The sequence below is a fragment of the Globicephala melas genome, chromosome 6, assembly GCF_963455315.2.
Source record: "Globicephala melas chromosome 6, mGloMel1.2, whole genome shotgun sequence".
In the NCBI taxonomy this organism is placed as follows: Eukaryota; Metazoa; Chordata; class Mammalia; order Artiodactyla; family Delphinidae; genus Globicephala; species Globicephala melas.
The window spans coordinates 66,828,989-66,855,151 of record NC_083319.1 but is presented as its reverse complement, the minus strand read 5'-3'; the positions used below and the strand labels follow the sequence as shown (position 1 = coordinate 66,855,151).

At 43.0% G+C, this 26,163-nt stretch overlaps 1 protein-coding gene across 1 annotated transcript in view; it reads right to left on the bottom strand.

Annotated features, from left to right (window-relative positions):
• The window catches only part of SH3GL2 (SH3 domain containing GRB2 like 2, endophilin A1), a 199,919-nt gene extending 185,316 nt beyond the window's left edge, over positions 1-14,603 (bottom strand). Inside the window, exon 1 of the mRNA XM_030840604.3 lies at positions 14,133-14,603. Coding sequence (XP_030696464.1) covers positions 14,133-14,177 — 45 coding nt within the window. The 5' untranslated portion in view covers positions 14,178-14,603. The remainder of the gene's footprint in view (positions 1-14,132) is intronic.
• Between the last annotated feature and the right edge of the window lie 11,560 nt (positions 14,604-26,163).

Sequence of the window (26,163 nt, the reverse complement as noted above, 5' to 3'; positions counted from 1 at the left end):
TCTGAAGTTCTGCAGCAAGTAAAAGCGTCCGTTTAGTATATGCAGGATTACTATGCTGGAAAACAAATTTCTTGAGGCAGAGTCTTCAACTCCTATTTCTCAACTTACAAATATTGGCTCCAGAAATTTAAAGGGATTCTGCAAAGGCTGGAAAAACAAGCTTTAATCCAGAAATGACTTCACAGCCTATTCGTCTTAAGAGCTTGAAGCACTTTTCACTGAAGCCATTAAAGAGCGCCAGGCCCCAGAGAAAGCCAAACTATCCATAAAGGCACACTGGTACCCAACCCGCAGCCACCCTCAGTGCTCGGGTTGATCCCGCCAGACGTGTCCTCTTTGGGAGGAAGCTGAAGGTGGCCGGCCCATCTCATGACTGAGGCTGTGTTTCCTGGTCATGGTTCTTCCACTCTGTTCTATTTTGCTTGGGGTGCAAAGAAGGTATAATTTTTCTATTTATGCCCTAAACTCTGCATTTTCTATCCTCAATAGAAGGAAGCCCACGAGAGGCTGTTAACAGAATTCTGCATTCATGTTCAAAGGCAATCACTTGGGATGTCTCCTATCTTGTTAGAGAGTCTCCACCATGCTTCATTCTTCTTTGCTGGGATGCACTGCCTACGGGCCTTTTGCTGAGAAGCTAAGAAGTGACAGATGCCCAGGAGACTCCTGGTACAGGGGCTGAAGAATGAGGCTGGACAGTATACACCAAATGACAGAGAGCATCTTGCAGAAGCACTCTTTTATACCATACATGTCCTAGCTACCCTCTTTCCCTTTATGCAAAACAGAGTCAAAGCCATGACACTGTCTTTCCTAAGGATAAGACTAGGGATCTGGAAGAAGAAAACATCATTCAAGAGAAATGGCAGCAAAAGTCATTAGCAGCGTTCTTATTCATGAGGCCTCTACAGTTCTTGAAGAAACAGGAAAAGCAGCCACGCCTTCAGAAAGAACCCAAGCAGCACAATTTAATCCAGGGCTCTATGGAGGGCGAGGTAGGTGTTCTAATGCTGTGAAGCCAAACGCCTAGAGGAGCAGACCTACATTGATTGACAGTTCTAGAACTTCGCTGGAAATGGGGTTTGCTCCCAATCCCAGAGATGGCTTGCAAGATTCTTCTATTCCTTGCTTTCAATTTAACCTGAGGAAGTGGGGATGGGAATAAGAAGTGAGGATGATGGAGTGGAAAGAAAATTTAGTGATAGATAAAATTTAATTACAAAAGATTAAGAAATGCAGAAACACCGACTGCTCATCCATAAGCCCAACTGACCAGGAAAAACCACTGTTTAAATGTTAATTTTAAAAATGATCTTATAGCAAAGTGCCTGACATATAAATTCTCAGTGTCTTTTACCTACTACTGTAGCTCTTTACCCTTTATTAGGCCTACTGCATATCTGTTTTATGACCTGTTCTTTTCACTTAGCAATCATCGTGAATACTTCCCTGCACTGATAAATCCTCCCCTATGGACAAAATAGCTATAGATATTCCACGATACAGACATACCACGATTTACCTCCCTATCCCCTATCATTTGACATTTAGGTTCTTTACAACTTTTCACTACAATAACTACTAAAATGAACAACTGTGTACACAAGTTTTGCAAGCTCATACATTTATTTTCTGTAAATAGAGTCCTAAAAACAGAATTACAAGGAAGAAAACTGCTGACATCTATACTCCCACCATCAAACGAGAGCCCACATACTTACCTTTGCTGACTCAGAATGTTACCGTCCCTTTAATCCACGCCGATGTAAATAATGAGAAATGTCATATATTGCTGTTTGATTTCCATGATTTTTATACTTGTATCCTGGCCACTTGTAGTCCTTTCCTATAACGTCAGCCCTCTGTAACCCCAGATGCGGAACCTGAAGACACAGAGGGCCAACTGTACTACACCATTTTATATAAGGGACTTGAGCAACCACGGATTCTGGTATCCGTGGAGGTCCTGGAACCAATCCCCTGTGGATAACAAGGGAAAGCTGAATTGCCTTTCCATATTCTTTTCTAATTTTTCTATTAAGATGTTCATCTTTATCTTACTGATTACTAAACCCTTTCAGATATTTCTTAGTTTGACATTTAAGGCTGGAATAGGACGCGTAGTTGAGAATTATTGGCAGTTATCAGCTCTGAAACTAGCCAGTTTGGACGAAAATCCTAACTCTGCCACCAAACCTGCGTAATCTTGGGCAACTTACTTAACCACTCTGTGCTTCAGTTTTCTCATCTGTGAAATGGGGATAATAATGCCCTTATGGGGTTGGTTTGGGTAATTAATGAGTTAACAACCATGTTAGCCATTTTTATAATTAAGGAAGTTTATTTTAAATTTACAAATTTACAATTTTATAAGAGCATGTTTTAATTCAACTTCTAAATTAACTCAAAATATGTGATGTATCTTTAAGCAGAAATAAAGTAAAAAATACATACACAGGGCTTCCCTGGTGGCTCAGTGGTTGAGAGCCCACCTGCCGATGCAGGGGCCACGGGTTCGTGCCCCGGTCTGGGAAGATCCCACATGCCGCGGAGCGAGCGGCTGGGCCCGTGAGCCATGGCTGCTGAGCCTGCGCGTCCGGAGCCTGTGCTCCGCAACGGGAAAGGCCACAACAGTGAGAGGCCTGCATACCGCAAAAAAACCAAACAAAAAAATACACACACAAGAGAACCCCTTTTAAACATACATAAATATGGATAAGTAGAAGAGAAACAGGAAGGATGTATTCATTCAACAAATATCTATTGAATACCCACTAAGGAACAGGCATTAGGGAAACAATGAAGTGCAAAACAGAGTCCCTTTCTTTATACCCACACTGGGGGATACCAACAGGGAAATAAACCAACAAGCAGTGCAGTGGGCCAAGCCCCATACTTAAGAGAAGCACTATGGGCAGTTTTCATTGCACATGGAACGGCATTTAACCCATACCAAATGAGGGAAGGGTACCTAAGAAATTATCAAGCTGAGACCTGAAAGAGAAGCAGTGATTAGTCAAGTATAAAGTGGAAGAGAGGGAAGGGGAATTTCCACAAAGAGGCCAGTATGGTGCAAAGGCCCAAAAGCAGGTAAGTGTGTACAGTGTGGGGTAAAAGATAATCTCACACTTACACAGCTGTGAGAGATGAGACTAAGTAGGTAAAAAGCGTCCGACCACACTCCAAACTCTCTCGTGGGACTGACAAGGGCTTTATATTGGGAGCCATAAGGATCACTGATGAGTTTTAAGCAGAGGAGCAACGTTAGATTTGCTCTTTAGAAAGATGATTATAGCTCCACTCAGATATGAATCAGAGGCGAACAAGAGCAGAAGCATGAACGTCAGAACCTACACGCACGTCCAAGTCCATCTTGCCTCGGCTGTGGAACTTAGGGACTGGGGGTTGTGGGGGTGGAGATGAAATCAAGTGACTAGTGACTCGTCCGAGGTCTCACAGGCCCTCAGAATGGGAAAACCAGGAGGATGTCGGAGGTCTCTGAGTTTCTAATCCTGAGGTTCCTACTGCTCATGTTTTACACTATCCTAATGATGGACAGGCTTTTACCATATTTTACAGGATGTCAAGAGCTTCTCCTGAAGCACGCCTGGGGCACCCTTCTGAACATTAAGCACAGAACAGATGACTCAGTGCTGCTCTAAACAAATGACCTTGGCTTTTATGATACATAATCAAATTACATCATGGGCAGAAAATTCCCTGACAGTCAGAGAAGAGCCGACCATTTACACAGTGCAACTGTGGGAGGGGGCAAGTTTTGAACAACACAGTTGGTGCAGACTTGTATCCTCAATTACACTGATTCCCTCAATGAAGATATCATTTGCTTTAGTCTTCTTACAATCGTTCTGATTTAGTGAGGGGAAAAGGCTTCAGTGTATTGTTAGGGTATTTACTGCTTGTCTAACATTTGTTAATCTCCTGTTTTAACAAAAGCAGAATAAACTTCAAGCTCACGGATTTCCTCAAGCAAGAGTATGTAGGACTTGACTCTCTTTTTTGTATAATTTCCTATACGTCTATTTATGATAAGTGATAGTGGTTTTTCCATTTATCAAAGGATAACGATTCCTTGTTTAAGTCAGTAAATTAAAGATGAATGCAGATGTCCAAAAGTCATGAAGATAAAGCTGAATGCCAAATATGGGAAACAGTCAAATTACTCCACCATAATCATATGGAAAGAGCCTACAGAAATCAAAAGAGCCTACAGAAATTCACTTGAATCACTCACGGCAGCAACCAGCAGACACAGCGACGTAAGACAGCAATAATTTAAATGTTATAAAAGGCAAGCCAATACGTATCACATGATAGCAGCATAACTCATTGCCTCATAAAAGCAGAGTAACAGTAATCAAATTTCGACAAATGCATTGCTATAGAGATTTTATGATAAACTTTCTGTTTAGGACACATCCTTTCACATAAGGTGGTTTATGGTGAAAATGGATCAAAATGATTTCAGTGTGCATATCTTGAGACATAGAAAGTAGCTGAAAGAGCTTATAAAAATGAATTAGATGCATCTTAATGATCACAAAATACTTGCTGAACAATTTAAATTTTGTAAACAATGATAAGCTTTCCAAGCTTCTGCTGGAGCTAAGAAAAAGGAGTTTTCCACGTCTGTATCCAAAAATTTAGAAAAGAGGTGGGTGATGAGCATTATAAGTATCTCTTTGGAAATTCTGGATTGGGTTTAAGGTAAAGGTAACGGGCAAAAAAAGTAGAAAATCTAAAGATTCTGTATCTGTGAGCTTCAAAGGGACCAAAGTCACACAGAGAGTAGTGGATGAGATGGATAGAAAAGAGCTTAATGAAAAACAATTTTGTTAAACTTAATTAGAAAGTGGAATAGGAGACAGCACTTAAGTGAAAAGCTAAGTGTTAAGAAGCAGAATAGAATCTCTGGGTAACAAGATATTAACTTGCATGAGTAAAATCTTGGGAACAGTAATGAAGAGAACATCTCCAGAAAGCACTTCACTCAGTCAGTCTACAAACGTGACGGAGGGCAGCCACGGCCAAGGGTTTGGGTTTGCAGGTCCCTGTTGCCCAGAAGTAGCCACTTAAGCAGTTTAATGAATACTATAAACATGGCCAACATTCATGCAACATAAAGAAGCACTCCAGGGTCACTTCAGTGAGCAGTAAATGCAGGGAATGACAAGGGTGAAAGCTGTACTCATTCTGTAATCAATTCCTACGGGATACATCACCTTTAGGTTACTTCACTCAGAAACAGAACGTTGTCTGACTAGTCTCTCCCTGGCCAAGCTGTCAAATGACACCAAGCCCGCACAGGACATCTCAGGGTGCAAGACCTCATCCTTTCCAAAAGAGGTCTGGCACTGCCCACCAGCTACACCTAGAAAACCACTCAGGGCTTTGGATCCAGGAATCATGTCAAAGAACGTGAAGCTAACACATCACTCACAAACAACACAACGTGTGCCACAGTCATCTGGAACCCTCGACAACTACTTAATGAACAACTTCAAATTACCATGTAGCTGTCTAATGTGCCCATACAAGATAAGGGCATTTCACTGTACCTGTGGTGGCCTTCCTGTGGCCTTCCACAAGCACAGAAACAGATGTGGGATGAACAGTCAACCACTCTGCTCTCACTGGTAAAGATCCCTGAAGCCTTGTTGGAAACTAACAATTCAAAAAACTGTTCAATGTTCCACATTCTCCCCATTCCAAGGTTAATGAAGCTGTCACTGCACTAGCAGCCTACCAAGCTAAGAGGATGCTCAGAAAGTAATTAACAGCTTCACTGTTTAAAACTGATCAGGGACTACAAAAAGAAACTTGTGTTTCACCAGAGAAAAATACCAAACAAACTAACCATGGGGAAAAAACTGTAAAATAACATGTATTAAAAGAGGCATATGTAATATTGAACCTTATGTAATAAGATTGACAGCAAATGAGACTTAAATTTTATGTGTGCGTGTTTACGTTGTATGTATATGTGTGTGTATACATATACACACATAAGCACCCATACAAATGAATGTGTTATAGACACAAGGCATCGCAAAGGCTTCTAGATTTTTACCAACACCCACTTCTACATTCTGGGTACACTCGATAGACCACAGTTCCCAGCCTCCTCCCTTCTTCCCCTGCATTTAGGTATTCCATGGTTACAAGTTCCAGCAAACTGAACCTAAACGTAACTGATTGTTCCTTCTATTAGTTTTCTGTTGTCGCACTACCACAAATTTAGCAGCTTAAAACAACAGCCATTTAGTTTGCTCAGACTTCTACAGGTCATAAGACTGAGCCAGCTCGCCTGGGTCTCTGCTGAGTCTCACGAGGCCACAGGGTGTCACCTAGACTGGGCTCCTATCTGCTGACTCCGGGAAAGAAATCTCTTCTATTCACATGGTTGGCAAAAGCCAGTTCTTAAAAGCTGTGGACCTTAGAAGGTCCCTGTTTCCTTGCAGGTTGCCATCCAAGAGCTGCTCTCTGCTCCTAGAGTTAAGTACACTCCTTGTCACATGGCCCCTTCATCTTTGAACAGCAACAGCATGTCCAGTCCTCTCTGACCTCCCTTTCTGCTACCAGCCAGAAAAAAATGCTCTTCTTTTAAAGGGCTCATGTGATTAGATTAAGCCCAATCGTATAATCTCCCTTTTGCCTTATAAAGTAATAATCTCAGGAGGGACATCTTTTCATAGTGACAGGCTGACCCACACTCAAAGGGGAGGGGACCATACAAGAGGGAGGGTCACTGAAGGTCTTAATGTCCTGCCGGCCACATTCCTCTTCCAGGTCTGGCCCGTGAAAATCTCCCATGCTTGATCCGACACACTCTTTCCCTTTGGCGATCTTGAAAACCATGTGTTAAAGATGGCGGGGGTTTCCCTGGTGGCGCAGTGGTTGAGAGTCCGCCTGCCGATACAGGGAACACGGGTTCGTGCCCCGGTCCGGGAAGATCCCACATGCCGCGGACTGCCTGGGCCTGTGAGCTATGGCCGCTGAGCCTGCGCGTCCGGAGCCCGTGCTCCGCAACGGGAGGGGCCACAACAGTGAGAGGCCCGCGTACCGCAAAAAAAAAAAAAAAAAAAAAAGATGGCGGAACCCTAGTCATCCTGGATCCCTGAAGCAAATAACAGGAAATAAGAATGGAAAGAAGTTTGCGCAACAAAGATCCCTTAAGACCCCTTGGTTAAACCAAAGCATTAGGACTTCGTGCAAAGTTCAGATTAACAAAACCAAATGTCCTGGTTGAAAATGAGATCTAAAAAAGGTCAAACGGATCCAGTGGGGAACAAAAAGATTCCACTGTGGTAAGTGGCAAGTGGAACGACAAGAATAAAACATATCAGAAGTCTTCTAAGTTTTTGAAGAAATGTTATTGGTCAAATCAGCCATGAGCCATGAGTAGTTAAAAGCCTGTGACTGTAAAGTGACCCCCAAATTTACATAAACAGGAAGCCACCTAAAGAAGCTCTGCAGCTCCCAGAGGCCACCCTCCTTGTCACTCTCTTTAGACTTGGCCAAATAAAAGAAAGAACAAAAGAGTTCTTCCCAGATTGCAGAAACAGGGTAAAACCAAGGAACTTCCTCTACTGTAGGGGCGGGGGACTTCACCTTACTCAGCAGATGGCAACACTGTTATGGACCATAACTGCCATGATTCCCATTCTTTCTTTTCCCAAGTGGGAGTGTTCACTGTGGGTGATCTTTCCTGTACACTAAAAAGCAAAGGCAAACTACCCGTACGTGCCTGACAAGAACTGTACCTTGATACTGAGATACTGCTTAAGCTGCTCCAGTTAGGATCTATTTGTAAATTCAGTTTGAATTATAAGAAAGATACTTCTGTTTCTTTCAGATATCACAAGTCAGAAGAGGCTAGAAAGTAATCTGAGCAAACCTCCTAGGAGCTGAGTGGCTCTAGAGAATGACAGATAGCTTCTTCACAGTCATATACCATATATGATTTGACCCAGGGCTAGAGGAGAAAGGTGAGAGCAAAGCAAGGAGAACATCATATTCTGAATTTAGAAGTTGTACTAAATGTAAAATCTTCATAAATAGTAATTTCCCAAAGCATCAGACTCAGCTGAAGTTTCAATACCATTTGAAAATATTTCGTTGATAGTCTGCAAGAATACTTGACAGGGTCTCACAACATGACATTTTAATAGGTACAGCTATACACAGCTCTCTTCTTAGTCTTTATTATCCATTATAGACCATATAAATCACTCAAACATTTTGGCTCCAAACTGGTCAGGGAAATAAAGAAAATCTAAACCAAGAAAAAGAGTGCGAGAGAGAGAAAGGCTGTACTGTAAAGTTTTTAAAACTTCCTATTTTGTTTCCTGCTCCCTCAACATCCCCACACACTCAAGCTGTGAGTACCCCACCCAGCTGACTAAGTGCACCTGTGTGATAAGGTGGGCCACACCACAAGGTTTGTTTTTCTGCCTGCCCCTGACCGTGACCTAGTAACATTCTCATGCACAAAGGAAATTCCCTCATCCCTTTTCTTGCATACTCCACCCTGACCTTCCATAAAGGTGGCTTGTCCACGGGTCTTCGTCCTCTCTCTTGGCTCCCACCTGCTTGGTTGAGCCCACTTTCCTGGCCCTCCTCCCCTGTGACCTCTCTCAGTGTGCAGTGACTCTGTCTCTCTAGGACCTGTGAGTATAATAAACTTTGTTTTCCTAAACCTCTGTGTTCCCCACTTGTGGCCACACCCGACGGGTCATCACATAAAAGAACACAAACAAGGGTACAAAGGATTAAAAGAACAGAAAGGGGAAAAAGGAAAGCCAAGGAAATCCTTTAATTTCCTAACCCCCAGAATCTTGCCCATCCGGCCTTAACTTGTGAAGGACCGCTCATCCCTAGGAAAGCCCCACCACTTTAAACCCTGGAGCTGTTCTTCAACTCACACAATTCTCATTATTTACTTACCTGTGGCCTTACCCTTCTTGCTCACCTCCTCAAACCACCCACTGTAAAGAAAGCCCAGGGCTCCTGACGCCCTTATGCAGCCAGGCTCAGCAGAGTGGAATCTGCTCTGCCAGCTTAAGCATCCCAATGTTAAGCCCTCCTTCCACAATGACATTTCTTCCCAAAACAGTCACCATTTTCCCCAACCAAGCCTTGCCATTTTCAAGGGTATTTCCAATTAATCTGGGAGGTACTTTAAATGTTCCAAGTAGACTGGCACCAAAATTCATATAAACTCAATTTAAAGCATTAAAGAATCACTGTGAGGGGAGAGCCCTTGCAAAAATATAACCGTGTCCACGAAAAAAACTTCAATCAAGAAGAATCTCAGTCGCAAGGGAAATGATTCTCAGTCACCACTTTCAGTTTAAACACCCACAGGTCCATTTGCCAAGTGTATCAGAAGGTTATTATATAAATTATCACAAACATCCCATTCAATTCTGACACCTTTGGAAACTTTTTTTTTTTTATATTTGATTGCCCCTAAAATTCATTCAGAGAAGGCTGCATTCTGAGCAGACATTGTAAAGCCCAGTAAAGAATGGAGGGAGTCGGGCTTCCCTGGTGGCGCAGTGGTTGAGAGTCCCCCTGCCAATGCAGGGGACACAGGTTCGTGCCCCGGTCCGGGAAGATCCCACATACCGTGGAGCGGCTGGGCCCGTGAACTGTGGCCGCTGAGCCTGCGCGTCCAGAGCCTGTGCTCCGCAACGGGAGAGGCCACAACAGTGAGAGGCCCGCGTACCAAAATAAATAAATAAATAAATAAAAAGAATGGAGGGAGTGATCACTATTATAAGGACCACCTCATTCTCTCCTGATGACATGATCAACTTCTTATAATGTATTTTTACTTTGTTGAGAAGAGAGGTAGGGATTAGGAATTCCTTTAAAAATCTGGTGATAGGCTAAGGACACTCTCCCACAGAAAACTGCACATATAAAATGTGGCATAATTTTAACAAATAAATAGGCCCTCTGCAGTCTATTATGGACCCCAGGCTAAGAACCTGCAGGGATAGAGGTAAGTCATACTCAAGATTGTGAAGGCAGCAGAGATTTTACTGCTTAGAGCAGGCAATTAAGGAACTGAGAACCTCACTCAGAGTCATAACTAATTATATATTTAATTAAATACCTCAACCAGTTTTAAGTCTCACCGAATCAACAAATGCATAAACAGATTCATGTAACATTCTCCAGAGCAAAACATCTATATAAAACACAGCATTTTAAATGTGAGGAAAGCATGAAGAAATTAGTTAAAACAGAAAAGCATAAAATCCCAATGTAATTAAATGTTTCCAGTTGAAGAATCTGAGTGTGACAATAATTACATACCAGACTATATCATAATTAACACAGGCTAACCAAATATGTTTTATCCTTTAAAAAAATCAGAACGTACAGTCTATAATAGGTATATAGTCTAACCAAACTCATTGAAAAGACGAAAGCATTTCTCATTTTATGCAATAAAAAGTTACTATTTACAGACTGAGTTGTCCCTTTACATTGAATCGAACACAATGTTTAGAAGAACACTGTGGTGAATGATTTTAGGAAAATAAGGATTGTTATAGGCTGATTAGTCCCCCCTCCAAATTCGTATGCCAAAGTCCTATCCTCCAGTACCTCAGAATGTGACCTTATTTAGAAATGGGGTCACGCAGATATAGTTACTTAAGATGAGGTCATACTCATCAGGTATGTTGGGCCCCCAATCTGCCCTTGTCCTGGTGTCCGTACAAAAGGGGGAAATTTGGACATAGACAGACAGGGAAAACACCATGTGAACATGAAGGCAGATACCGGGGTGACGTGTCCACAAACCAAGAAAGGCCAAAGATTGCCAACAAAGCACGAGAAGCTACGAAAGAGGCCTGGAACAGATCCTTCCCTAGTACCTTCAGCGGAAGCATAGCCCTACCAACACCTTGTCTCCAGAAGTGTGAGACGATAAATTCATGTTGTTTAAGGCACTCAGTTTGTGATACTTTGTTGCAACTCTACCAAACTAATACAGGGACCTAACAAATAATACTCTGAAGAACCTTTCACTCTACAGCAAGGTGTGTCCATATTAAATGCTTGATAAAGTTTTTTTAAAAGTATAGATTTTGTAAGAACAGCTTGTTAACTGGAACCGGAGAGCTATTTTTACCTAATCTGCTGCTGGTTTAAACCAACAAATGAAAAAAAATGGCATTACTCTTGCTAAAATGAAATCTCAATATACATGAAACTCACTAAAGTAGAATAATGCATGCTCACTTGCTCTATTTTATAGTTTAAAAAACTGTATCTTATTTATTCTAATTGCATGATAAATTACATCTTTATGAGCAATTAAGTAATAAATTATATTCAAGTAAAAAAGATGATCAATTTTTGCTATTTTAACATGTTCTCAAGCTTGAAGGATTTTCCCCTTTAATAAAATTTATTTGGCAAAGGCATTTTTTAACCTCCAAAGAGCAGAGATGTTGAAAATAATTGTCAGCAACAAGGCAGAAATAATCACTTCCAAACCAAGAGAACAGTGGTGACACATCTAATTCAGAGATTTCCAATCAGTGGGTAAACACTGAAAATAAACTGCTTTATTAGTACAAATACCATCCCTCACAAACATAAGCAAAACACTGAATTTCACAGAGACCAGAGAAATGTTCCTGAAGCAGAGCCTTCCACTTATAAACACAGTGTACCTAATCTAGCATATCCATTCTCAAAACGGAGTAATTCTAGGTCTAAAGTTTCCTCTGTAGATAAGATCAAGTTCATGGAACTGTATGGGGGAAAATGGCTTAAAAAGTAGGACATGGCTATTTCCCCTAATATCTTCGTCACATGCAAACATTAGCGCTGGCTTTACACACCCTTGAAAATGCCCACACATGCACAGGGAGAATAACATTTGCCTTGGGCTTTCTAAGATTGTGCTACGTTAAGTTATGGATAAGGGATTGCGCGTCACTTCCCCTTTAAAATGAAAGGCTTTTCAGTCAAAAAATGAAAATGACACAGTGGTTCTGCATCTGGATTTAGTGTGATAAATACTAATCTCATCTCATCACAAGCAGACCTCCTCCAAGGCTCTGAGAAGTTCTTTCATACCACAATTCAAGTTTTTATTCTGAACTTCAAAGTTGCATGTAACTTCACAATTTAGCTAAAATGGAGTGGTTTGATTAATTTTTTAAGGTAGCAAAGCTAGAAATTCCAGCTTCTATAATTTCCTCATGTCTCATTATTACTAATATAAAGGACAGTATTTTATACTAAAAAAAATATTTTAATGTTAATACCATTTATTGAACATTTTAAAATGTGTGTTCTAAAAACTCATTTATCTTTACATCAATTTTAAGAAATGGTTATTATGCTCATTCTAGCAAGGAGAGATTCAAAAGTTAAATAACTTGCTCAAGGTCATAGACAGCAGAGATGGGTCAATCCTTAGCCTTTCCCACTCCAAAGCCAAGGTTCCCAACTGCCTTGTAGGACACCAGGGTTTGCAAAGGAAGTCTTCAGAATCAAAGTGGAAAAAGGATGTGGTGTTAGTCAATTTGGTGCTGGGGGTGGGGTGAGGCTTTATAGAAGTGACAAGTACCAGAAATAAAAAAGGTTAGTGACATCAAAGAAATCCTGCCTGACAATTTCTGGATAGCACATATGCTGCTTCTGTAAACCTGAAGGAATGTGAAGTATAAAGTTATTAGAGGCCTTCCAAATTACACCAACAATGCACTTATACTTACAAATATTTCTTCTGGCAGAGAAGTCTCAGAAAGATCCAAGGTGAAAAGCAAAAATACATTAATGGGAATTTTTACCGAAATAGTCTTAGTTTTTCTCCATTTCCCAAGTTGACAAATATAACTGATTCTATAAAGGCAGGTCTGTGGTGATAGAGATGGCACGTGGGCACACGGGATGAACTTCATGCTGCATCTCTAACCCTAACTTAACCAAAATTCTGTAAAACATAAACCTCACCTTCTCTGGAGGTGGTTTATAATAGGACTTATTGTGGTAGCCTGGGAAAAACCTCACTACCTCTGAGAAATTATGAGAAAGCTCAGCATTAATTATGGGCAAATCTATGAAAAAAATATTTAAGGCTAAATTAGGTGAAATATTTAAAGAAGTCAACAAAGTCCTTGGCTTAAGACCTCTTATTTTAAACTAGAACTGTTTCAGAAGGGTAAAAAAAAAAAAAAAGGAACCATACTCATTATATAAGAAATAGGTCACATTATAAGTATTCACTTATTTTTCCCTATGTAAAATTCTTCAACCCAGCCCAGCAAGATTTAAATTATTAAAATCTGAATTAAATAAGTTTTATTATAATCACAGCTTATTAACCCCATAAAGATGGGCACATCCAAGATGTAAAAGGTTCACTAAAAATAATACTTTGAAATACATGATGAGTTGGTAATGTTAAGGCTGCAAAACCCATGGGAAATTTTTATAGGCATGCAGACTGCCGGTCGAGCCTTGGCCTCAAAGGAGTTTCACGACCGAGTTCTGCAAGGAAAAGTTAACGCACGAGCTTCCCAGAAGGAAGCCCCATCCTCCCATTCCTAGGGAGCCTGCGGATGCCTTGGAAGGCGGAATTCGGAGACCACACGGGAAGAGCGCAGACCGCGGGCATCTCCGCAGCCACCCCCAGGGCGCGCCACCTCCCCAGGCAGCACATCCCGGGACAGCCGGGCGCACCGACACCGCAAGGTCACCAGGGAAAAGGCGACTTTACATAATCTCACACCGGGCCGCCCGGGCACCTGCGCGCCGAGGCGAAGCTGCCCCGGGGCCCCCTCCCTGTCGCGCCCGCGCTGGGCGATACGGGGGCGACACTCGGAGCGACTAGGCTGGACGCCTGGGACCCGTGGATGCCCGCAGCGCCGCCCTGAGCCGGGGGTGCGGGACGCAAGGCGGGCTCCCAACCCCGGGATGCCCGGGCCGCCGCCGCGGCGGTCTGGGCGAGCAATGCGGGGAGCGGCCGGGCCCGGCTCGCTGCTGGCCGTAATCCCCACGCTCCCTGCCCGCTGCCGGCGTCCAGCGCGCCCTCCGCTCCCGGGACCGCCCCGCGGCGCACCTGTCACGCGCCTTACCTGAGTGGCTTTGTGGAACTGCTTCTTGAGCCCGGCCACCGACATGGCGCAGGAGGACCCGCGGGACTGCTGCGGTGCGGGGAGCGGGCGGCGGCGGAGCCAGGAGGGAGGACCGAGCGGTGCGGCGCGCTGGCCGAGCCGCAGCTCGTCGTGCAGCCGCCGGGGCAGTGGGCGCGGGGGCGCGGAGAGGCGCGGGACGCGGGCTCGTGCGGAGAGACACCCTGACGTCAGGGGCGAGCGATACGCACTCTTAAAGGGGACGCGAGAAGCCCCGCCCCGGGCGCGGGGTTGGTGCGGCAGGTGCCGGGCCACGCGCTACCTGGGTACCGGCACCTGGCGCCGCCGCACCCGTGGGTCGGCTGCCTGCTTAAGAGGACCAAGGGGGTCCTCCCGCCCCGGGAGTGTCCTCCTGCCCCCGCAGACTGCGGCCCGGTGGCTGCAGGTTGGCAGCCCAGGCACCGGCACGACTCAGGTGACTTGCTCGGCTTCCAGGTAGCCTCAGAGGCGCTGCCTAAACCAGCCCGCCTGCCCTTTGAGCCTGGCCTCTTTGCAGCCTGGAAAGGAGGAGTGGCATTCTCTCTCGGGTAATGAATAAGTTATTGCTCCTTGCTCGCTTGGGCACAGAAACAGTTCTCTGTCCTGGTTTCACTATCCCTTAAGCCTACATAACGTTAGGGAAAACCGCCAATGCAGGGTTTGGGGTTTTTTTTTTTTTCGATGTGATACAATTTAATGACTTAAAAAGAAGATTAAAAAAATTAAACTATAAAGCTGGTCAGGTAAATAGCATTTAATCCTCTGTGTACAGTTATGAAAAAGCCCAGAAATGAACTTGGCATTCACTTATGACAGTGGATTTAGGATTTTCAACCTAAAATAAGCATTATGTAATGTAAAAATGCATGACGCAAAATTGTACAAAGACTACATATGCAACGAAGTATATATGGCTGGGCTAGAGCGAAACTCCGCTGTAACTAGATGAATTGTTAATAGAGCAGCACTAGACGGCTTCTGTATTCTGGTGATTAGTCACTTCCTCTTGTCTTTCTAGGACTGAGAAGCACATAGAGAAAAACTTTTGGTCCCCATGTGGGGACCAAAAGTTATAAGGAGAAGAAGCCAGAGTGACAGAAGCCAAGATGAGAGACATTGCCAAGAATGAGGAAGGAGACAGCATGGCAGAGTGGGAGTACTAGGAATGCCTTGCATCACCTCTACAAACCCTGCTGCCTGGGAGGAACCACAGGCCCCACTCCCACCCTGCCAGCCAGGCTGCTTGAGCACAGGGTGAACAGCGGATACAAGGGAATCCTGTCCACCTGCTGATCTACCAATCGTAGTTCTTGATAATGTGAGTTGAAACTCATAACGGCAGAACCAAGCAGATAGTGGTCGAGCAACAAGAGCACATGGACTCCTGACTGAGGCTGCAAAGGGAAGCAGACAAAAGGGGCAAATCTCCAGTGTGCTAGTCGTTACTGATGTTCAGGTACCTTCCACATACATGGTAGAGTTGCACCTGCCAAACCCCTCGTGGTTAAGTGGAGCACTGTGACAAGTTTTAACCAGTGGGTTAGGAAGCTAAGTGACTGTCACCTCTTGGCAGAGAATTTAACTGTTGGAATGAGATGCTACGAAGCCCTTTCCCCTCTCCAGCAGTATTTTAGGTCGCTGTCGTCTGTCAAACAGAATCCAGAGTGAGGATGAAGCAGGGTAAAGTCCCCAGTTAATGTTGAAAGACATTTAGCATTTGTGAGAAATAAACCTGAGTCATTTTAATTCACTGAGTCTGGGGTTGTTACTGTAGCCAAACTAGTCTCTCCTGACTAATGCACAAGAGAGAAAATGCTTTCCCATTTCTCAGAAGATGAGGGGAGATTTTCCATTTCCTGCCATGGCCCACGTGTATTTTATTTTTTGTCATTAGATGTCCATGAAGTGGCCTGTTTTTTTTCTTACAAAAGCCTCACTGAGGTTTGGGGAGGTGTGTTCTTTTTGCAGCCTCACTGAAGCAGTGCGCAGACTAAGCCCCCAGGCCTGAGGGTCAGAGGGAAGGGTGGCGCCATGCAGTGACCACACCCTGAACTCTTACCCTGTGTTTTCCTTACCAGCTACAGACAGTGAACAATTAGCTCTGGGGCTCCATAGGAAATTCCAAAGGAATGTCAGGGCAAGGGACAATCTGTGCTTCACAGGGACATCAGACAGGGAAAGGTGAAAGTCCTGCCGATAGATAAGTAGGGCTACTTATCCATCCGAGCCCAGGAACAAACCAGTAAAGTGAAGTTACTGAGGTCCCATGGAGTGGTTTGCCTAGGGCACATATATTCACATCTGTAAGGTCCACCACGATGATTCCCAGATTCTTGATATTAGCAAACTCTGAAGGAGTTTGGACTCACTGCAGGGCTAGATGGGGCTCTAGGCTGGAGAGATTAGATTTTGGGTTAGTGTTACAATGGCTGCTTTTGTACTCTAACAGTTTAGTAAAGCCTGCATACACACACACACACACACTCTCACGCACTCATGAAGACTGCCATAAAATGCTAATAATAGTTTTGCCTGAACAGCCATTCTCAAACTTTAGTGTGTATCAGAATCCCTCGAAGGACTTGTTAAAGCACAAATTGCTGGACCACATGCCAGTTTCTGATTCACTAGGACTGGGTGGGGCCCGAGAATGTGCATTTCTAGCAAGTTCCCAGGTGATACTAATGTTCTGGTCTTGGGACCAGACTTTGAAAACCCCTGGACTGGAGTAAAGATATTAGGAATGAAGTTTTTTCTCTAGTCTCCCAATTTGTATAATCTTTTCCTATTATTTGTATAATACACGTATTATATAGTTAATTTTTCCTACCTGGTTCCTGATCTAAGCGATGGAACATGTTCAGAGAAGGATGGGCCTTGGTTGAAGCTGCTAAGAGATAGAGCAATTACTCTACAAAGTGGAAGGGCATGGGGATGCATGAGCTCTGGCCTCTAAATGTGAATGATGTGAAAGGGGGCCCTGGAAAGTCTCCTCAGAACTTTGAATACTTAACTGAACCCTAAATGTAACAAAAACAAGTCTCTCTCTTTCCCTGATTCTTCATCCACCAACTTAGAATGCTCATTCTTCAAAGGAACTAACTACCTTGGGAGAAAGGACTTTAAATCTTTTTGAAACCATGGTTAACTCTCCCAGATATCCTCTGGATTTCATGTAAACCCAGTATTTCTATGGAAGCCACAATTTATACCTATAAATTAAGATGTTTTGAAAGAGATTTCTTGAGTTCCTACTAGCAGGCATTGGTAGGAGGTTTGGGGGATGCATGGTAAGGTGAAATACCAAGATGCACATAGACTAGACATTGAACCCCAAGGAGTTTCCAGTCTAGCAATTCAGAAAATTCTTCTTATAGACATTTATTGTGACTTGAATATAGAGGGACAAATGCACCAGACACAAAATAATTCAAACCCAAGTACCCTCTTTGATTGCAAAGAAGCTGTGACAGAGGTTCTATGGAGAAACACAATGCAGGAAAGGGGAATCAAAGGTCCATGAGGAAGAACTTTGTTTAATGAAAGGTTATTGTAATTCAACATGCTGCCCTCTCATCTCCTGAGATCATGTAAAATGGTAAATAAACCTAGATCTGCTCAGGAAAGTTCCAATTAAACGAAACCCCGCACAACCTCATCTCACTAATTGGGCAGGAAATTCATGGTCAGCAATAATTCCATCACATCATTCATGCACTATTTCTCCTTGCATTATGCCAAAGCTTCTGGCAAATACCAGACCTCTAGTTTGCACAGAGCTGGTACATCCCTAGCACCTTTCAGAGGGTACCTCATTCCAAGGAGGCAGAAGACAAGCAGCACCTCTTATCCTTTGCCCTTCAGCCCCTGACGCCTTTCCTCTGGCCCACGCCAGGGCAAACTGCTCCCGCCTTTATGTGTGAGCTCATGAAGCACAGGAGACACAGCAAAGCAAAGGCCTTAAACTCCAGTTTCTTGTTTGACAGAAGAGAACACAGAAGTAGGAAAAGGAAGTGACTTATCATTACTTTTTCTACTTCAGCCTCTAGCCTCAAGTTTGGGCAGAGACTCCAGACAGTGTTAATAAGTATAGACTGGAATGAATGAATGAATGAGTGAACTGTTTATCACTGTCACTGATGCTGTATTCTTACCACATTGGGTCTGATGTTCAACAGCCTTCACCCGATAGCCTTGTATTAAAGCACGGACTGTGCAGGACCCAGATGGTTGTTCTGGGGTAGATGGCACTTAACATAAGCATTTGTACCTGTGGATGCTGCCACTAGCATTGGACGCCCACCCAGTATCAACAGGGCTAATGAGCCCTTTCCTAGAGAGGGGAAATCAAGGAAAGACCACCTTCATTTCCTTGCTTCCAGGTTTGTCACCTACCACCCACCCTCCATCAGATACACTGAGAGAAGCACACTTTGATCTGCTGGAGGTGAAATGTGTGGGTCTTGCTCTCCCCTCCAACCTTTCCTTCTCTCCCACACAGCCCTCCTCCCTCCAAAGCACAGGGGCCTCTCCCTGCAAAACCTTTCTCTTCATTTAGTAAACCCTGTAAACCCAATCACAGGAGGAGGAGCAGGGAACTTAACCAAGTATGTGATTCACATTAGGCTCTTACATCTGGGTCTGTATTTGTTACTTACATCTCAGATTGAAATGCTCCCAACTTCCCTAGCAAAATCATGCCATCTCCAGTGCCCATCTCCAGTGTCTTTCTTGTGAAGTCTTTCCCCATCCTTCTAAGCCCATATTCTTGCTTCATTTGTCAAACCACAAAGCCCTGATTTGGCACCTCTGCCATGAACTTGGTCTAATGTGTTTTACGTATTGATATGTAGTATTGGATTCTTAACTCTTTGAGTGAAGGGTCTTTACTTTTACAACTCTTAGTAGATAATATAAACACTAGATATGGTCTAATTGCAATTTTAAAAGCTTGATGAAATTTTTAAAGCTAAATCCAGCAGAGGTCCAGAAAGACGGGAACTAGCTTGCTTCTCTCCAGCTGAGCAGACAGACTGTTCAGTGGTCTTAATTGCTGCTCCCTTGCTGTATCCAAGCCTGAATCTCCAGGTTCCTGTAATTTTGAGAATCCTCAATGACCCTCCCATAAATTCCCCTTTATTCAGTCAACCAATATTGCTTTCTGTTATTTGCAATCAACAAATTCCAAATGATATATCCCCTCTCCCATCCAACCCCTGCAATATCAGTTCCTTTTCTAGTTCGGATCTAGCAACGCAAATACAGCAATTTACACAACTATGGTCCCCTGCTAAGCACTGCATTAGCTTCCTTCTCAGACAAGGGTGGACAGATTGAGTAACAAGGAATATAGTCCTTTAGCAAGTGGCAATTCTCCCTCTAAGACATTGACATTCTGATTTACAAATCAGATCTTTTGTTTATTTGATTAGTATGTGTCAGGCTGCCAGGGTCTGAATCTCTCAAGCCCCTGGAATTGGCAGCTGAATGCTGGTAACTAAATGCTAAGCAACTGGACTCAGAGACAGCAGTGCCCACTCCTGGAATGAGAGGAACCTTAATTAAGTGTAAATGGTTAGGGCATTATTACCATTGGCTTGTTTATTCTATTCCTGGATGGATATTATCATTAGAGATTCTGAAGGCATGTCCTTAACCCTGAACATAAGCTCTGCCTAGTCAGCCTGATAAAGTATGGTGTTAAAGAGGCCAAGTTCTATTGCTATTTTAGTAGTCAGTTAGCCATGCAGAGAAAAGTTATTCCTTAGTACAGTATGCATTCCACCCTGTCATCTCAAGGCTGCATTCTCTTGATTACAGAAAAGTCCAGGTGAGAAAAAAGAGATACTTTAGTTCAGCAAAAACCTGTCCACAATACTAAGAACCCAGAGTACAACCTACCAGTATTCTTTCTATCAACATCAGCTTTATATACTAAAAAAATAATATATTCTACTTTATGTTTTTATTTTTAAATTTTTAAAATAAATTTATTTATTTATTTTTGGTTGCGTTGGGTCTTCGTTGCTGCTCGTGGGCTTTCTCTAGTTGCGGCGAGCGGGGGCTACTCTGTTGGGGTGCACGGGCTTCTCACTGCCGTGGCTTCTCTTGTTGCGGAGCATGGGCCTAGAGCGGGCTTCAGTAGTTGTGACACGTGGGCTCAGTAGTTGTGGCTCACAGGCTCTAGAGTGCAGGCTCAGTAGTTGTGGCTCACGGGCTTAGTTGCTCCACGGCATATGGGATCTTCCCGGACCAGGGCTCGAAATTGTGTCCCCTACATTGGCAGGCAGATTTTTAACCACTGCGCCACCAGGGAAGTCCCTACTTTATGTTTTTAATAGATAATTTATACATAAGTGATTAATCTTTGATTTGGGGGGACTAATTTTTTGTCCTTTAAAAAGTTATTGATGATTTTATTTAATGTGCACAGCTTGTATTTTCTCTGGCCCACACATATAAAGCTTTCTTCAGTGACAAAGAATCAAATATAAAGCAATATTTTAAAACAGCCTTTCAAACATTTAAGTTAACATGAATACATCACCCTCTCAAGAATACCAGTTTTCTCTCAAGGTCCAGTCTCAGGAAATTTGCTGAGTAGGGAGTTCCTTAGAACAAAGGTAGTGAAAAGTTTTTAGCTTCCTGTGAATAGAGTTTAATTGAATGGGGAGAATTTTTGACAGAAATTCTTAAGATGTCCTTAATTTTTTTTTTTTTTTTTGCGGTACGCGGGCCTCTCACTGTTGTGGCCTCCCCGTTGTGGAGCACAGGCTCCGGACGTGCAGGCTCAGCGGCCATGGCTCACGGGCCCAGCCGCTCCGCGGCATGTGGGATCTTCCCGGACCGGGGCATGAACCCGCATCCTCTGCGTCGGCAGGCGGACTCCCAACCTCTGCGCCACCAGGGAAGCCCCGAGATGTCCTTAATTTTGAAGGTGTAGGACGGGAGGAAGGAAAGCCCATTTCAGCCTGCAAGCATAAGACCAATGACACATATAACAGAGAGGGAAGCCTTTTTTTCCCTTACGCTGGGGTGATCTGGACAAGTTAACTAATAAAGGAAAGGAGCCAGTTTAAATGCAGATGAGAGTCACAGTGGAGAAATAAAGGCTCCCTGAGCCCAGTCACTGGAGGATGCAGGAGGAAAGGGAAGAAAGGCCAAAGGGAGAGGTCAGCTGGTAAATGTCGAGGACTGCCTCTTTCCTGAGACAGAATAGTGCTAAGACGTGTGGAGGAATGAAGCCAGGAACAGTGAGGCAGGAGAGTAATCGATGGAGTCAAGGGAGATGCCCAATGGCCCATACCTGCTCAGACTGTGAACACATGGCATTAGAGGCCTTACACCAACTGGGCTGTCCCCCACTTCTCCAGCTTTGGGCATCCACCATGGCTCATGTCGCTTGAGCCCTTCCTCTCCACGCTCAAAGATCAGTCCCTGTGCACTCCCTCCTCTGACCAGGCCTTTGCAGGCACCCTTCTCCCTGCCTGGAATAGTTGTTTTCTGCTTTACAACTGGCTAATTCCCAGCGTGTCCCTCAGATATCAATTCAAAGGCTTCCCTGACCTCCGCAGCAGGGCCAAATCTCACCAGTACTAGAATTAAGTACTGTTGTCCTTTGATGTACCTGGCACAGCTGTAATTTCGCATGTATTCATGTGATTTTTTTATATCTGTCTCCTCCTTTCCCCCATTATTCTACACATTTCCATAAGGAATAAAGGAGGTGCTCCGTAGGGCATTTCATGAATGAATGCATGAGTGAATGGGTAGAGAAGTTTTGGCAAATTTAGTAAGACAGAAGAAATTTAAAGTGTTTCTAAGGAACAAGGATGGCCTAGTTTCCTAAGCCTAGCTAAACGTGATATGAGGCCCCACCAATGAACAAGAAGCTCACTGGGTGACCACCATATGAAAACTGATCCACTGGTGAATGTAAGATTAAGCACCTAACAGGTAATATGAAAAACGTGTCACGAGCCCAAGGAAGGGCAGAGTCATGGTGAAAAGGCTTCCTGGGGCAGGTGAGAGATAGATCCCGAAGTTAACTTTCCATCAGATCTCAAATCTCATCGCTCAGGGAAGCTCAAGATGGACCAATAGGTAGACATTCAAGCCCAAACCCAGATGTACAAGAAAAAAAATAAAAAATCCAAATTCAGAATGAAGATGGGACAAGAACCTGTAACCAATAAAATACTACAAGACTCATTTGCTACAGCGTGGGGGAAGGACAGGATTGTTGAGAGCCCCTTCAGGATAATAGGATTTAAGGTTTATCTGCACATGATGCCAAGCCCCCACCCTGTCAGGACTCCCTCTAAGGCTGACTTTGTTACTTTTCCCCCATACATCTTCCCCAAGCATCTAATCCCATAGTACTTGAAATGTGCTCCCCAGACCGGCAGCGTTAGCATCACCTAGGACCTTGTTAGATTAGCAAATTATCAAGCCCCGCTGACCTGCTGGATGAACAACTCTGGGGTGGAGCCATGCAATCTGTGATTTAACAAGCCCCCCAGGTGATTCTGATGCAAACTCAAGTTTAAGAGCTACTGGTCTCCAAACTGCATTGATAGTGCTGAGAGAAGAGGGTAGAAGTCTTAGCAAGTTGCCTAAGGCCAGAGGCTCAGGCAGCCAAACATAAAACCTTCCCCTTATAGAAGCCCATTGGGTCTTCACGATGGGCAGGTATTCTTATTTCTATTCTACAAGAAATTGATACAAACTTATTAAGCAGTTGAACTAGCAATTTGGAGCCTGTATAAGTTTGCTAGGGCTGCTGTAACAAACTACCATAAACTGGGTGACTTGAAACAACTGAAATTCATTCTCTCAGTTCTGTAAGGTAGAAATCTAAATTCAAGGTGTCACCAGGGCTGGTTCCTTCTGAGGGCTGTGGCGGAGACTCTGTCCCATGCATCTTGCCCAGCTTCTCCTAATGGCCAGGAGTCTCTGGGGTTCCTTGGTTTCTAGATGCGTCACTCCAATCCTCACCTCTGTCTTCCCGTGGTGGTCTACAGTCTGTGTGTACCTGTGTCTCAATTTTACTCTTATAAAGACACCTGTCATATTGGACGAAGGGCCCATTCTATTCCAGTATGACCTCATCTTAATTTAGGCAATTGTATCTGCAATGAACCTATTTCCAAATAAAGCCACATTCTGAGGTACGGGGCGGTGAGGACTTCCACAGATCTTTGGGGGACACAGCTGAACCCGTAACAGGGCCCCGACTCAGGACTCCTGTTGAGAACACTTCACATTCCTCAGGACTCCTGTTGAGAACACTTCACATTCCTCAGCATTAAGTCACCTCCCTGACGCCAGGAACACAGGGACATGGCAGATTTCCTTATTTAATGCCACTGGCAGAGCAAAAGTCACAGAGGGATAAATTACTCCCTTCACACAGTGTGTATCCCCCAACCAATGATGTTTAGATATGCTAACTTGGGATATCTTCTGGGACGCTTCTTCCCCATTCCATATCTGGTACATTTAAACATAATAAATAGTTTCCTCATATTTCTTGGATTGATATCCAACTATTTAAAGACATAGTTTAATGAAAAGAACATAGGGTTCATCATCCACCCCACATTAGTATGTGTCTCTGGCTCTAGCCATGTAAAAAAACCAACTCTGAGTAGTAGGGGATACACATCTGGTCTCGAAAATCAGAACTTAAATTCAGAAGACTGTAAATTCAGAACTACTCTGTAGTTTTGGAGAGCCCTTTGGGGCTCACAGATCTTCCTAAAGAAAAACTGGAGATGTTTGTAACCCATTTATCTTATGAGCAATTCTGACCTTTAAGCATTAAACAATCAGGGGGAGAGATGGAGCTGGTGATTCAGTATTCACCAGCTCACCCCTCACACTGCCTCCTGGAAATCCTGTTAGTAAGGGTGCACCTTACACTTCAGCAACTTCTGTTTAAGAATTTTGCTAGTCAAAAAATGATAGAGCACTCAGACCTCAATTTTATTATGTGATTCTTTTAAACACAAGTACACACTGAGAGATCTACACTGGAAAATATAAAAAAAAGTTTCAACTATTTCCATGAATGCAATTAAAGTGCCTAAGAAGCTAAATGAATGGATCAACCTCCAAATAATTACCTCTTCTAACTTCCTTCATGTCACTGAATATACACTATCATCAAATTTTCGATTGGATTCAAGGAGAAGCATTGATATGTCTGTTGACCTAAAACAAATAGACTGCCAGTTATTTCTCCAGCAAAAAAAAATGGGTTTATTTGGGATCAGCAGAGAATTGCAATCTGGAGTCTGCAACCATGGGAGAGACATTCAAGTCTCCAGCGGAAATGGAGAGAACTCTTTTCTAAAGGGGAAAAGGAAGTTGGAAGGACTACAATAAACAAAGGGTCCATGGCTTTTCATTGGCTGAGTTGTCAGGAAGGAAGAAGAGCCTTCTTCCTATTGGGCTCTGCTATTGTTGCAGGGTGTGAGAGCGCCCCCTTCTGGTCTTCTGACTCTATTTAATTGAGGTTTCCATTTGGTTTTTAATGTCTCATTTAATCAAAGCATTCTCTCTCATTTAGATTCCATTTGTCGAATTTTTGCATTATGTAAATAACCAAATATAGACTTTTTAAATTTTCTAAATCCCTTTTAAAACTTCAGAATGGTTATTCTGGTTAATTATTGCCAGGCCCCTAAAATATTAATATTTCTCAAAATATTTTATAATTTACTCAAACGTTTCTTATCTAGCATAACCTATTCAAGATGAATTTTAGCGATTTTAAGAACAATTTTCAATAAAAACTAAGACTCTAGAGGAAAATGTACAAAGAATATGAGCTGACTGAATTTATATATGTAATTATTATGTGTATGGAAAAACCCAATATCACTAGGAATAGGGTTAAAATAAATCATTCCAACCTTACTAAATTGGCAAAGATTTTAAATATAATATTTAGTTTGATGAAGATATTATGAAATAAGTGTCCTATATACTTCCAGGCAGAGTAAAATTGATACAATTAATGAAAAGCAGTTTGGCACTACATATCAACTTAAAAATTGTACTCCAAATTCAGTAACTTTATATCAAAAAAGTACCTTAACTGAGTAGAGATTCAGGCAATTAGCCATCAGAGAAAACCTTAATGAAATAACACTTCCCTCCCAGTAGGATGGCTGTAATTTTAAAAAAATAGATAATAATGAGTGTTAGTGAGGATGTGGATAAATTGAAAGCCTCATACATTGCTGGTAGGAATATAAAATCATGCAGCCACTTTGGAAAAGTCTGGCAGTTCCTAAAATGGTTAAACATACAGTTACCATATGACCTAGCATTCCCATTCCTATTTACATACCCAAGAGAAATGGAAACATATGCCCACAGTAACTTGTACATGAATGTTCACACCAGTATTTAAAATAGCTGAAGTGACAACAATCCAAGGTGAAAACAAATGTCTACCAACTGATGAATGAATAAATAAAATGTGATATAGACAAACAGTGTAATATTATTTGGCAACAAAGATGTGTAGTGCTGATGGACGCCACAATATGGATAAGCCTTGAAAGTACTATGCTCAATGAAATATGCCAGTCACAAAGGACTACATAGTGTATAACTCCACTTATATAAAATATCTAAAATAGGCAAATCTATAGAGACAGTAGATTAGTGGTTACCTTGGGCTGGGGAGGATAGAGGGATTGGGGCTGCTGGCTAGAAAGAGTAGGGTTTCATTTGGGGATGATGAAATTTAGTTCTGAAATGGATGGTGGTGAAAGGTGCACAACTGGTCCCAAATCTTGGATTTGCCATGTGTGGTTACCTGATTACCTCTGCCACTTACAATGTTCTCTGAAATCACCATCAGTTGCTTCCCCCAAATTCCTTCCTTTCTCCAATTCTCAACTCCAAATAAAACTTTCCTCAACACCCAGCCTGCTGTCCCCTTTCACTGTTATTTTCTGTCTGCCCCTATTCTTTTGTC